Source organism: Ambystoma mexicanum, chromosome 7q, assembly GCF_040938575.1.
Source record: "Ambystoma mexicanum isolate Mex_15411 chromosome 7q, UKY_AmexF1_1, whole genome shotgun sequence".
NCBI lineage: Eukaryota > Metazoa > Chordata > Amphibia > Caudata > Ambystomatidae > Ambystoma > Ambystoma mexicanum.
In genome coordinates this window covers 570393998-570407671 of record NC_090941.1, presented here as the reverse complement: position 1 = coordinate 570407671, position 13674 = coordinate 570393998, and the positions used below count along the sequence as shown (strand labels likewise).

At 42.6% G+C, this 13674-nt stretch overlaps 1 protein-coding gene across 7 annotated transcripts in view; it reads left to right on the top strand.

Moving 5' to 3' along the window:
• LOC138528452 (fibrinogen-like protein 1) overlaps positions 1-13674 on the top strand; it is a 285943-nt gene that overhangs the window by 133522 nt on the left and 138747 nt on the right. For all 7 annotated transcript variants that reach the window (XM_069640091.1, XM_069640085.1, XM_069640087.1 and 4 more), the window contains one exon: positions 12908-13127. In XM_069640091.1, coding sequence (XP_069496192.1) covers positions 12908-13127 — 220 coding nt within the window. The remainder of the gene's footprint in view (positions 1-12907; positions 13128-13674) is intronic.

Genomic DNA, 13674 nt, shown 5'->3' with positions numbered 1-13674 from the left:
GAGGAACCAAGGCTAAAGAAATCCAACTTACGAAAAGCCATAAGAGTGGCTCAAACAAATCCAGTACAAGAAAATATTGATCTGGCAACCACACAGAAAAAAAGTTACAAATCATGGCTTCAATCAATTCGATGGGAATTGTACCAAGAAGATGCAGAGACCATGTTACGAGAGGTTTGTAAAAGGAACTCCAAAGAATTCTGGTCGATAATGAAGAACAAATTAACAGCCACAGAGGAGACCACCATCAACAGTGTCACCGAAGACAAATGGTTGGAACACTTCACAAACTTATTTAAACAACCAACGCCAATTGTAAGTAAAACAGACAAAGGTGGCATAAGTGAATGGATCACATGTAATGAACAGACCATCCTGGAGAAGATCAAGAAGTTGAACAACTCCCGTGACCCGGGTCCCGACGGAATCTCAAGCGTACATCTCAAACAGGACGCGGAAACCTGGGCACCGTTAATAACGGAAATATTCAGAAGATGCAGGGTCACAAGATCCATTCCTGCCACCTGGAAAACAGCCAATATCGTCCCAATTTATAAGAAAGGCCCTAGGGACGATCCAAAAAACTATAGACCGATAGCACTATTGGATGTGCTGGGAAAACTTTTCGGATCCTTGGTTTTGGATGAATTCAGGGACTGGCAGAAACAAGCAAATACAGCAGATCCACTACAATCAGGCTTTGAAAAGAACTTAGGCACCTCTGTCAACATCATGATGATCAGCATCCTGAAGGCGAGAGTCTTTGAGGGCCATCCGACAATATTTATAGCATCAATTGATTTGGTCCAAGCTTTTGATCGCGTAAACAGGGAGAAACTGTGGAGAAAATTAGAAAAACAAAAATGTCCATCGTCACTCCTAGAACCCGTTAAAGCCCTGTATAGTGACACCTCAATCCGAGTGCGACTCAACGAAGCGGGACTATTGTCAAAAACCATAAAGACGGCCAGAGGGGTCAAGCAAGGTTGCCCCTTGGCTCCAGCTCTTTACAAGGCAGACATCGTGGACGCAGAAAATGATACCCGTTCATTTCCACCCAAAATAGGAGAGTCGAAAGTCACGCGACTGCTTTACGCGGACGATATTCTTTTGCTGGACCAAACGGCTATTGGCCTTCAGCAGCAACTAGACAGTCTCTCAACCTACCTGAAGAAAAATAACCTGGTTCTTATTACAACAAAAACCAAAATTATGATCATGGAAAAATCCACTAAACCAACCAAAAGATCAGTGGTTTGTAAACTTGGAAAAACTGGAGACAGTGAAAAGTTTCACATATTTGGGGGTGAAAGTATCTCGCAGCCAAATAGAAATTACTATGCAAGAGCATCTCTTCACAAAGACAAAGACACTCGTAGCACAAGCACTATCTTTAGAAAGAAAATAAGGCAAATTCACAATTCTACCAATAATAAAAATTTTCAAATCAAAAGCCACCCTAGCAATAATTTACGGGGCAGAGGCAATGCCACATCTTCCACCTACACTATGGGCAAAATTGGAAGGCCTCTTTTGGCGCAAAGTGCTAAGACTTCCAAACTCTACCCCCATAGCAGTAATCAGATGAGAATTGAGCCTCCAATCACTAAAGTCTGTGGTAGAGAGAAACAGTCTATTATTCCTGGGAAAAATTCTAAGGAGTCCACGTCCCAAAATTCTGGATATCATCTTTAAAGAAAGGAAGAGAAAAAAAAATCTAATGCTGACGACATGGTACAACAGCTTATTGGAACAGTCAGAAAAAATTGGATGCTCTAAATGGGACATCGAACGCATTCCTGGAAAAATAAAGAAAAAACTAAAAATTCAAGACTGGATCGAGACGCTGGAAAAAGCAGAAGAGTATACATCCCTGACCCATCACACAATTAATACACAAAGGATTGATGAGGTCAGGAGTTACCTAATAAAATTTCCAGATAAGCGACTACGAACAACCTTTTTAAGAGCACGTATGAATGTCTTGAAGACGAAGGAAATTCTATTCCTCAGAAAGCAGTCGAAAGATAACAACTGTCGCTATTGTAATAGTTCCGACATCGAAACAGTGCGACATCTACTCCTTCACTGCCCAGGTACAGATAAACCCAGAACAACTTACCTGCGACCACACAGACTCAAATATCTGACATCGAGCGAAGAAGAATGGTGGAACAAGCTAATGAGTGGAGATTCTACAACCCTAACTTTGGCAACAGCCAAGTTCCTTGAAAGCCTGGAATTGGAAGGAAAGCCAATGACGAAAGAACAGGAAAATGACGATTTCAAAGAAGAAAAGCTAAACAAGGTAAGTGCACAGGATGTAACAAATAAGTCAGAGTGAACAATAATTTTTCAAACGATGACCTAGGCCGCTACAGACCTGCAAGCAAGAAAACGATTTTGTAAAAATTGCAATGCAATTAAACACAAATACATTTTTAAAAAAAAAAATGTAAAGGCCTTCCATACCATCATATCCCCAACCTTGCCATTTCTATTCATTGCAGCAAAGCATTCAGCTTCCTTTACAACCCGTTCCCTGATCTCCTGATCTTCCAATATGTATTAATTTCCCAAATGCATACCTTTATCAGCCTATAATCCAAGGCCATCGTTGTGATTGAAGCATGGCCAGATATATGTTTATTACTAGCTTTCTCCCCAAACTGTCCTATATGATGCTTCCAGAGGTTAATATGGAGTCAATCCATGAATGCACGTTGTGACCACCTGAGTGGAAGTTGTTACCCCTAGTCGCTGGGTGTTCTAGCCTCCATACTTCCAATAAGTTAAAGTCTTTCATTAGTCCTTCCAGTGTTGTACGGTATTTGTTAACACCACATCAAAAGAAATGTTTTGCCTTGTCCAGCATTGGGCCCAAAACCACATTGAAGTCGCCAGAACATGGTGTCACCCAATGTAGGGGCATTTTTTTTCTGCCCACCATCCCCACTGCCACCTAGATTTTCAGATATACTCGCACAACCCTTCCCTCCTTGTCTGTACCATGTGAGTCCACTGTAATGAGCATATTTATCCGTAGTAGAAATCAGCAGCCCTCTAGATGTTGTGTTACAAGAAGGGGCGAATGTGTGGCCAACCCAGTCCCTATGTAGTTTCTGTGATTCTCTATTAGTCAAATTAATTTCTTGTAGCATGGCCTTGTCCGCACGGAGATTCCCCACACATGACAGAATTTCTTTCTTTTGAATTGAGTTATTCAGTCCATTTCACAAATCTCCTAGTATGATCAAACCCTTGCTGGTCATCCAAAAACCAACTTGTCCCAATTATTTGGAAAGGGTCATCAAAACTGCTATGGTCACCAAGTGAGCATGCACTTTGTGATGGCATCCACCTCAGCAGGGTACTAAAAGTGAGCCTTTAGTGGTCTCAAATCTAGGCCCCCCTCAGCTCTATCCTCTCTATCTTTCATGGACTCCCTTTCCTATATATTCCCTGTATTGGCTATCCATTTTTCCCCATTCTTGGTAAGAATGTCATGAAACCCTGAGTAACCTGTATCTGTCACGACCCTTGCCCAAAACCCCCTCTGGCAAACCCATTGGCCAGGTGGAGTCAGGACTCGGGCCTCTAGAGCCAGGCATCCTTTTCCAAATCCCTCTTGGAGCCACTCCTGGCGCCTATGGCGCCAGTCTCATACACCATGAGAAACATGTGCTTGGGAACTACTTATTGAGTTACCAGCCAACATGGAGGCATCCACATAGCTTGGTTCCCAGGAACCAAGCTGTGCGGTCTAGTTTTTCGGGTGTGGTAGCCTAGGGACTACTTTACCTGGACTATTTTGTTGGGGCTATTTAAACCACACCCGAGCAAGACAACACGCTTCGCGTTACTTTGCAGCTTGCAGCGTGACGCTCACCGTATCCAGCTATTCCCTCGAACCTCGGAGAAGCAGAAACTGCAAGGATACAAAAGAAACATCATTAGCAGCAGCATCTTACCTTCAGTCTTCATCTTTAACCACTCGCAGCTTCTGAGAACAGCTTCCTTGAATCAGCACGCCTCCCGGACAGCACGACCTGAAAGAGGAAGATAGAGGCAACATTAAAGAAAGCAGTAGAGACATTTGTTAATTACGAACTGCTCAAAAGACTTACCTGGCTGGTCGCCTCAAGGCTGGCACTATTCCGGACATTCTACTCGCGCTGAAGAACACCGCGACCTACAAGGAAGGAAAACACAGGTTAGCAAAGGCAATACTTTGCAGCGCTGTGCATAGCGCTTACTTACCGCATCATAGCGCTCTTAATGCGCCATCATTTACCAGCGGGGCTCAACCAAGCCAGTTCGCCGTGCTGAAGCTCTGCATACCTAAGGGAGGAAAGAGAGACATTCTAAATAAAGAAAGGCATGCAGGATAGCAACAAAACTAAAGAACAGCAATACGACCTACCTGAACAATATCAAATGGGCCGGCATCAGTGAAGTAACTGGACCGCACATGCCCAAGAAAGACAACGTGCCCCTGCAAAGAAGGCAGAACGGAGAGCACACCTAATTCTACCACCATGTGAGGAGAGGGCCCAGAGGGGCTGAAATCATACGAGGGTGGAGGAAGGATACTTATCCCGGTCGGTCCGTCTTGAACACAGTCCTCCTGTATTTTCAGGCAGAACCTTCCCCGCAGACCACATCTGGACAGAGCTGAGAAGCATACCAGTGAGTAACCCGGCTGGGTGGCGTCCCTGTGGATACCAGGTGAGCGTAACAGTATCCCTAGGCGGCAATATTAATATCCATTCCAAACATTTGTAATACAAGTATCCCATAGTGGTCTCCTCCCCACCCCCAATTCCCCACCCCACCTTCATCCTATTCAGCAATTCCCATTCCAGGCACCGTCACTCTAGGCCTTTTTATCTCACGTAGTGTCCCAGGAGTCATTATTTGGATGGGAAAGGCGCGTCGCAATTGTATGACTTCCAACGCAGGTGAACGTTGTAGCAAAGCTACGTATTCCTTCCTGTAGCATACTTGTGCACTAGATGTTTCAATTAGAGGAAAGGACCTCTCTTGAACACAGCGCCAGCCTCCAGCCACGGCTTGCTGTATCGTCTTGGCGGGTAAATGATTCCCATGAAGATGAGCTGTGTAGCCGCTTAACTAAGGCAGCACCATGTTGTGCGGATAGGAGATTTAATATACTGGTAATCAAGTTATAAACAAAATGCAGTACCCCTGTTCCCGGAGGGTGGGGCACAAACACCACAAATTCGGCTGCCATTACCACCCCTCAGAACCTGCCATGTGTCGAATCTCTCTCAGCCATGCCAGGGCTTGATTAGCGTATTCTGTACTCTTCACACTATCAGGCAGGATAAGTTTAAAAATTGTCAGCTTTATTGGGATTGCTTTTATGGTTTTAGCTCTTGCAAGAGACTTAGTTTCTTCGAAACCTTTCTTCGTTGTCCATGACATCCTTAGGAAAGTCTGGAAAAACGGAAACTATAATGCTGTTAAGCTGTTATCTTCCTTTCTCTCTGGCATCCCTCAGGATTCTCGCCTTTCAGCTGAACTTTGACCGAACATTTATAATTTGGGAAATGTCTTCCCTGCCTGACCTTTCCCGCTTTGTAGGTAAAATCCATGTCTGCTGGACTGACTATCTCTGGTCCATAACCTTCAGACAAAATTTGCATTGCACAGCCATTTATTCCTTTAGAGTCTATCAATAATCATACCATTCCATCTTCTGATCATGTTCTAATGTCTTTTTCCTTACAGTTTCTTGGTCCTGAGGTCTCCCCACGGGCTCCCTCCTCTTGTTTTTTTTTTACATCGAGATGTTTTTAATCTGGACTGTTGTGCTATTATTTCTTCCATTCGCTTATCTCACTGACTTTTCATCTATTTAATCATCTGATATTGATGCTTATCTTGATTATATATACTATGCTATTAATTCTTCTCTTGATTCTGTCTCTCCTCTTGTTCAGTTTAAACCTAGCATGCTAGAGTTAGATGCCTTCCCAAACTCTTGGAAGGATGCAATATTATGCCCAATCTATCATAAAGGAAATCCTTCGCTCCCGACTTCATATTACCCAATATCTCTCCTGAACAGTAGTTTTGAAGATCTTTTCACACACTTTACTGTACCATTTAAGCAAGCGAGTGCACTCGCATCATATTTTAATGGACACTCAATTGGGTTTTCGTGAGAGTCTTGGTACTGCGAATCGGGTGCTGAATCTATATCGGATTCTTCCCAATTCTGCTCACATTGACATGTAACCTGTATATGCGGCGTTCATGAACCTCTCCACAGCTTGCTTCTGACTGTGTCAACAGGTCAAAGCTGTGGGGAGTGCTTCGTGATATGGGCATCCCGGAAAGTATGCTCAGAGTTTGGCTGAACTCCATAGAGATAACAGGGCAGCGGTTAGAATGGGACGGTTAGGCGATTGCACACCTTGGATTAAGTTTAACAGAGGAGTCCGGCAGGGTTGCGTATTGGCACCTTATATACAAATAAATTAGAAATATCCCCATTGGACGGTCAAGTGGATGTCCCTCATTTAGGTTCTAGAAGATTACTGGTCCTGGCATACGCAGATAATGTTGCCCTCATTGCCAGGGCCCCTTCCTCTCTACAGAAATGTATAACCAGATAAGCGAAATATATGAACACTTTGGGCCTAGAAGTAAATGCAGCAAAGTCAGTTGTGGTCAGTTTTCTCCCAAACAAATACATGCCTGACCAGGCACTTGACTTACTACACTAGTCCTATGAAGAGAATACCTGAAAAAGGCCACTTCACATATTTGGGGGGTCATGTTTACCAAATAACTACGGGGCCTTGAACATCTATCCACTATCACTACAAAGACGAAACAAAATATTGGGGCCATTAATAATCTCTTTTCAGATGTCAGCCATTTCCATTTATAAGGGGCATCTACACAACACGTGCTAGAGCGATTGGGGTGTTTGGTGACGAAGTGTGTGGGTTTGAGGAACAACAAAGTGCCAGACATCTGAAAACCAGTTTTTCGTTAGCTGTTAAGTCTACCGGTATGCTCACCCGGACACAGACTTTATTTTGAATTCAACCTATAACCGAGTTGTGTGAGAGTGCCCCACTTAAGTAATGGCTATCAACACGTTCAAATAGCAAGGCAGTGCTAACTAACAACATACTTGCCCATATGACTGCTAAAGTAGGTAGTATTAAGATACCTGGTTGTAAATACGTACTCCAAAGCCTAACTGTTTTGAACATGAACCAATTTACACTGTTGTGCATGAAATTTGCAAACTTGCAAGCACAATACCTGATCACAGTTTTTAGAGTTATTAATGCAAGACAGCGTGCTCTGGGTTTTAACTATTTGATTTTATTTAAATACATATGGGTCTTTACATTGTTGATTAATTTTTTGAGAAAAGCCATTCGACTTTGGCAAATGTCAACCGATGCCTTCCTTTAGAGATTAGATATATCTGTAATTTTTTACCTATTTCTCTTTTACGTCTTCTTTTATCTAATTGTTAACATATATTAGCACCTGGGCTGGTGAGTGACGCCAATCAGGTTCCGCGGATCGCATGCCGAAACCTCTGATACCAGCCATGGAACCCGCAGGCTGCCACCCCGTCACGAGCTGCCATCTTCTACCCACCCTTTCCCTTTGAAAAAAAAAGTATCCCATCCCCCTCCGAAGCCCCACTAACCTGATTGTGGTGGCAGTGGCAGCCGCAGCAACTTACCTCCTTCTCGATTTGCTGCCGCCATGGAAATGGAAGAGGAGCCTCGCCTTCCACAGCCATGGTGGCCATCTTGGCACAGTATTTTAATTCATAGAACGGGACAGGTGCGGAGCCCTGTTCTTTGAATGAAAATACTTTTTTACCGCTTTGGTAACCCGGTGTGGTAATAGTGTTAGCACCCCATTCCAATGGCTGGACCGAGGGGTAACATCCCCCTGCGCTTGTTATAGGGCCGAGTGGAGTGCCATTGGCTGAAAAATATATCTCATTCTAACTATCAACTTTATTCTTCATCTCTGCGTCTTTTTACTTCTAATCTTAAATGAGCTAAGATTAATTATTTTCATTCTCTTATTCAACCGCACTTAAATTCTCCTAAACTTCCTTTTGATATTATTAATACAATTTTTGCTCCCCCTCCAGATAATCCCTCTTCTTCATCCATTCTTTCTTCTGATGAATTTTCTGCCTTCTTTCTAACTAAAATTGTTACTCCATCCACCTCACTCTCTTCTGACCAGTGTGGGTTTTTGCTGAACGAGTCTGCTCCCTCATTCATTCCTTTGTTTTAGATTTTTTGTACATATCCTACTGGTGCCCATTCAAATCCTCTTCCTGCTACCTTAGTGAATCTCATTTACCCAGCTCTCACACCGGTTCTTACTCATTTGTTTAATTCCTCTGTGTCTTCTGATGTTTTCCACTCTGTACTTAAATCTGCTACGGTTGTTCAACTTGTCAAAAAACCTTTCCTTTCTTCTTCTGATCCTTCTAATTTTTGGCCAATTTCTCACCTCCCTTATCTATCTAAACTTTTAGAATGCCTGGTTCCTATTCAGATCTCTCTTCACCTTAATTCACATAATTTAATTCCTTCTCACCATTCAGGCTTTCAGCCTGGCTATCCCATCTAAAATGCTCTACCTTCTGTGTCCGACCACATATTCATGCCTAGCATCGTACGCTGTCTTTCCTGTTTATTTGCCTAGATCTCAATGCCACTTTTGACACTGTTGATCATGCTATTCTACTATTTACTCTTCTATCTCTTTTTTTTAGGCACTGTCTTTAAGTAGTTTTCCTCCTTTCCCGCAAATCGTTCTTTTACTGTTTCATGGAAGGGCTTATCCTCTTTCTTTTCCTCTTCTACGGTGTCTCCGAAGGGTCGATTTTGGGTCCCATTATTTTTACTCTTTAAACTTCCTCTCTTTCTGATTTAATGGCTAGTTCTGGGTTTCAGGCCCACCTCTTAGATTTTCTTGTAATGTCCTTCTTTTGATTACTCTATTCATTCCTGTCTTTCTTCTTGTCAATCTGCTATTTCGTCCTGGATTTTGTCTCGTAAATCTATGTTGAAACTCAAATAAAACTGAAATCCTATTTTTCCCTTCTTCTCCTAAGATTTTTCCTCCTCTTTCTATTTTTTCCTCCTTTGTTTCTCCCTTTGTCATCACAAGCATGTGATTTTGGAGTTCAGTTTGACCCCTCATTTTTACTTCAAACTCAGATTTCATCTGTCATTCGTACATGCCGTTTTCAACTATTTAACATTAAGAAAATGTGTTCATTACTTACCTTTCCAGGAGCTAAAACCCTCCTTCCTTGTTTGGTTTTATCACGCCTCTATTATTGCTGTTCCCTTTATGTTGGCATGGCTAGCTTTGTTTTCCTCCCATTACATGCGCTCTTGCAGTCTGCCATTAGGATTCTAGCCTTTCTGCCATTTTCATGTCGTATTTCCCCATTTCATGCTTGACTGAAGTGGCTTTCAGTTCAACAGCATTGTGAATTCCATTTTCTCTGTTTGGTTTTTAAATGCATCAATTTCTTGCTCCTTACTTGTGTGCCTTGATTTCTCTTTATCATCCTTCTCGTAACCCCTGTTCTCCTTCTCAATGTATGCTTTCTGTTCGACATCCTCCTTGTGCTACATCTTGTTTTCGTTCTTTTCAACTGCTTGCCCTACAACTTTGGAATACACTCCCCTTCGATATTCGTTCTTCCTCTAATCGTGCTCTTTTTAAAAAAACATCTAAAAACACAGTTACTTTTCCTCGTTTTTCCTAAATAATGTAGAACATATTTTGTGATTCATATTTGCTTTTTTTGCATTACCCTCATTTGTTGGTACTGTTCTGTGTTGCTATACAACGCTATCTATCTATCTATCTATCTATCTATCTATCTATCTATCTATCTATCTATCTATCTATCTATCTATCTACCTAGCTATCTATCTATCTATTTTTGCTTGTAAAGTGCCAAAGTCCTCAAGCATCCAGGAGCTAAAACAGAAATACAGGCAGGGACTGAACTACAAAAACAAACTCTCTAAGGTCCATCCTAAGCTTTGGGTAAAAGTGCTATATAATTAAAGCAAATAAATAAATACATAAATGATTTGCCATCTATCTCTTTTACTCCCACTAGGTGTACATTGTGATTCCTGCTCTTTATTTCTAGCTCCATGCTGTGGTCTGTCATTTTGGCAATTTCCTTTTTTTAATTTTTTGATGCTCTGAAGCTGTCAGATATGTCAGATGTCAGCTGTTCCGTATTCTTTACCACCTTCGTCCCTCTGCTTTCCAAGTGTTGCACCTTAGGTGTCAGATCAATCAAGGTGGACTTCGGTCACCAAGATCTTCAGACACTAAATGTTGGTGGTGTTGGGGCGTGGTTCTTTCATCCCAGAATGCTGTTTGATCTGTTTGGCTTTTGTTGTAGTGGGGTCCTCAGCCAATTCAATCTTCTTTTTGCTATGTATTGAGCTCAGTTTATCCGAAGTTTATCTGCAGGCTGGGGAGAGCAGGAGCTCTTCCTGGCTTCAGATGCTGCTCTGCCGGTTGACTATACAGTATTCTTCTGACGATGTGAAGTGTGACTGAGTGGGAGGAAAGGGGGGCGGTATAGGTGGGAGAGAAAATCAATCAAATTGACTCTGCTATATTTTGTGCCTAGTGCTACGTAAATTGATCAAATGGCATTTGTTTGTCAATGTTTTGATGAACTTCATACCGCATTTGGACATGTTGATACCTCTTGGACATATGCAGTGAGGTCCCCTGCATAAATAGGAGGGTGGTCACAGGGACTAGATACCACCACATGTGAAGTGATGGTGAGCCCTGAGGCTCTATTTGATGGATCCACTAAACCACCCCACAATAGCCAAGCTCTGTGGCAAGAGGCTGTCAAAGATTGCTCGCCCATGTGGAGGCTATTCTTTAGAAGGTTGCCCCAGGATGTATTGTGAATCGCGGTTTGTATTGCTCTTGTGTTACTATCATGTATCCTGATAATCTGTATCGTAAAAGGGAGAGCACAAGAATTCTGCAGGATTGAGTGACTCCAGTTCAGATGCAAGCAGAGCCTTTCAGATGCTGCAGCAATATGGTAGAGGAGCACTGAACAAGGTTGGCTGCCTGGCAACACTCTCACTGTGCATGTGAATACCAAGATGGAGGACAGGCTCATTTTGTAATTAGAATGTTAAAACACTGCCAGCAAAATAACATTTGTGAAATTCACCACCAATTCCATTACGCTCGCCTGGCGTTTTTTCCCCTGTTCTGACACATTTTTTTCTTTTTTCTTGGAAACTTCTTTCCTTTTTCAAAATAGATGTTTTTTGGGACCTCAAACACTAAAAACTAAATTTTGGGACAAAACGAAATTTCAGAAGGTAAAATATCCATGGATTTTTTTTTTTTAAAAACAGCACTTTTAAGACGAGAAAAGATCTCAAATGGCCAATTTCCCCTCGCAGGCAAAATTGGTGGGTTAGGTGCATTCTGCTCAGTGTTTGCTAAGTGGGATGAAATTCAAACATTTCGCCCAGCTTTATTCATGATACACTGTTACCTGTGGGCACACTGCGTTCACAGCTGTATACTATCAAGCCCTGCTAGTGTGTCAATCACAATTACAAATGTGTTACCAATCACAGGGGCTCCTGGTTAGGGAGTGCATGACCAAGAGAGAGGAGGAAAGGCACCATAAAGGCCGTGGGCTGCTAAGTCGAGGTGTGGGTGAAAGTAGTTGGAAAGAGAGGCACAGAAGTCATTGAGAGGAGCTGGTGGTAGAAAGGAGGCAGGAGGTGGAAGGAGACTGGTGGCAAAAGGCTGGTTGGAGGAAGATCAAGAGAGAGAGGAGAAACGACTAAGTGGAAGGTTGGAGCAACAATACAGGAGTTGAGGAGGGGAAATAGATGTTAGGAGAAGCTCAGATGTAGTGAGGAGGAGGTTAGTATAGGTTGTGAGATGGAAGAGGGGAGAAGCTCTGACAATTAGATTAGGAGGAGTTATATTATCTAGGATGGAACGAATATTAGAGAAGAGAGTGGCGTGAGAGGTAAGGAGAGGATCGTATGGAGTTGTGGGGAAGAAGGAGAAGAGACCACTAACATGGAGGAAAGATGGAAAGTCAGGGGGAAGGTGGAGATAATTACAGTACGGAGGGTGGTGGTTTGGAGATGAAACGCACGAGGTACAAAAGGAAAAAGAGAGGGAAGGGGACAGAGAGGCTCCCTTAGAAACGAGACAGTTTAGAATCACAGAGGTGCTGGTAGACATATATGGTCTTTTGATATATGGTCTTTTGGAATCCAGAGAGAGCACCCTGGGACAGAGAGAAAGAGAGGAAGGAACTGTAGAGATGGTCAGGTCATCCAATCCCTGGTGGAAGCAAGTCCTTTCTGAACCCCAGTAATCGCCCCTTGCAATGGCTAGTGTCCAGGTCTATGCAGACCAGGCAGTCTCTGGGACATGCCTCATGTGACTTCAAGAACATGTACCTGATGACCAATAACAGACGGACCATGCAGAGGAGACAGAAGGGTCTGGACTTTGAGTGACTGTGACATGTGATTGTGCCATCTCTGGGAAGGAAACCCGGATTGAGATTTGATGAACAAGGAACATTTAGAATCCAAGGAGAAGTCATCCAGATGTTGTTAATGCAGACTGTTTGGCTACTTTCCACTGCTCACTTGGCCCAATCCTATGAATAACCATCATAAATATTGCCTTAACGATAGCTTTTTGTGTCCAGCTATTGTTTTCCCCACTTTGTGGCACATAGTTAATGAAAGGAATATTAATAAGATCAGACAGTTCATCAGTAAGTCATGCTAAACCTTTGCTCATACAGCCTATCCATTTTTCTTAGGATCATGAAATCTGCAAGATGGACAACATTAAACTGCAGCAGCGGTTGGATGCCCTGCAGGACGCTTTTCTTTTAGGGAACCTGCAGCTGAGGGACCTTATGGGAAATAACTACCACAGAATTAAGAGCAAAATATTCTCTTTCAATGTTACCACCAGAAGCAAGCTTCCACAGGCGCACTTCCCCACAACTAGTGGGAACTTGATAGTGTATGACAGAGGTGAGTACCTTCAAAGTGGAGTCTATGCTATTAAGCTATGTGTATAAGTAGGTTTTCTAGAAATATTGTTTGTTTTGTTACACTACCGTGTTTATCTGCATCATATCTAAGTAAATGACTGAAAAACCAACGCGCAAGATCCTGATTCACAAAGATTATCAATTAAATATGTGGACTACTGCAAATACAAATTACTCTGAATATGTTCATAACTTACAACTGAACATGGCCTTCACAAACAACCACAACCAAAACATGAGGAACTTGAATCTATTGGAACATACACATTCAGTCCATAAGCACACAGAAAACATACCTACAGCTGAAAGTGTATGTGTGCGCGCGTGTGCACGCGTGTGTGTGTGTGTCTTAGCTAAATATATGCTTCCTCTACCCCAACATTCTTGGCAGCAATTTATGCTGTTTCTGACTTTTAACCTAAATTTACACCTTTTTGTGAGTACACAGGTAAGCTTTGACTTAATGGCTGTTCAACAACATTTGCATTGTCCGTTCACCACTCACCTCACTGGTACACCTCTTGCAA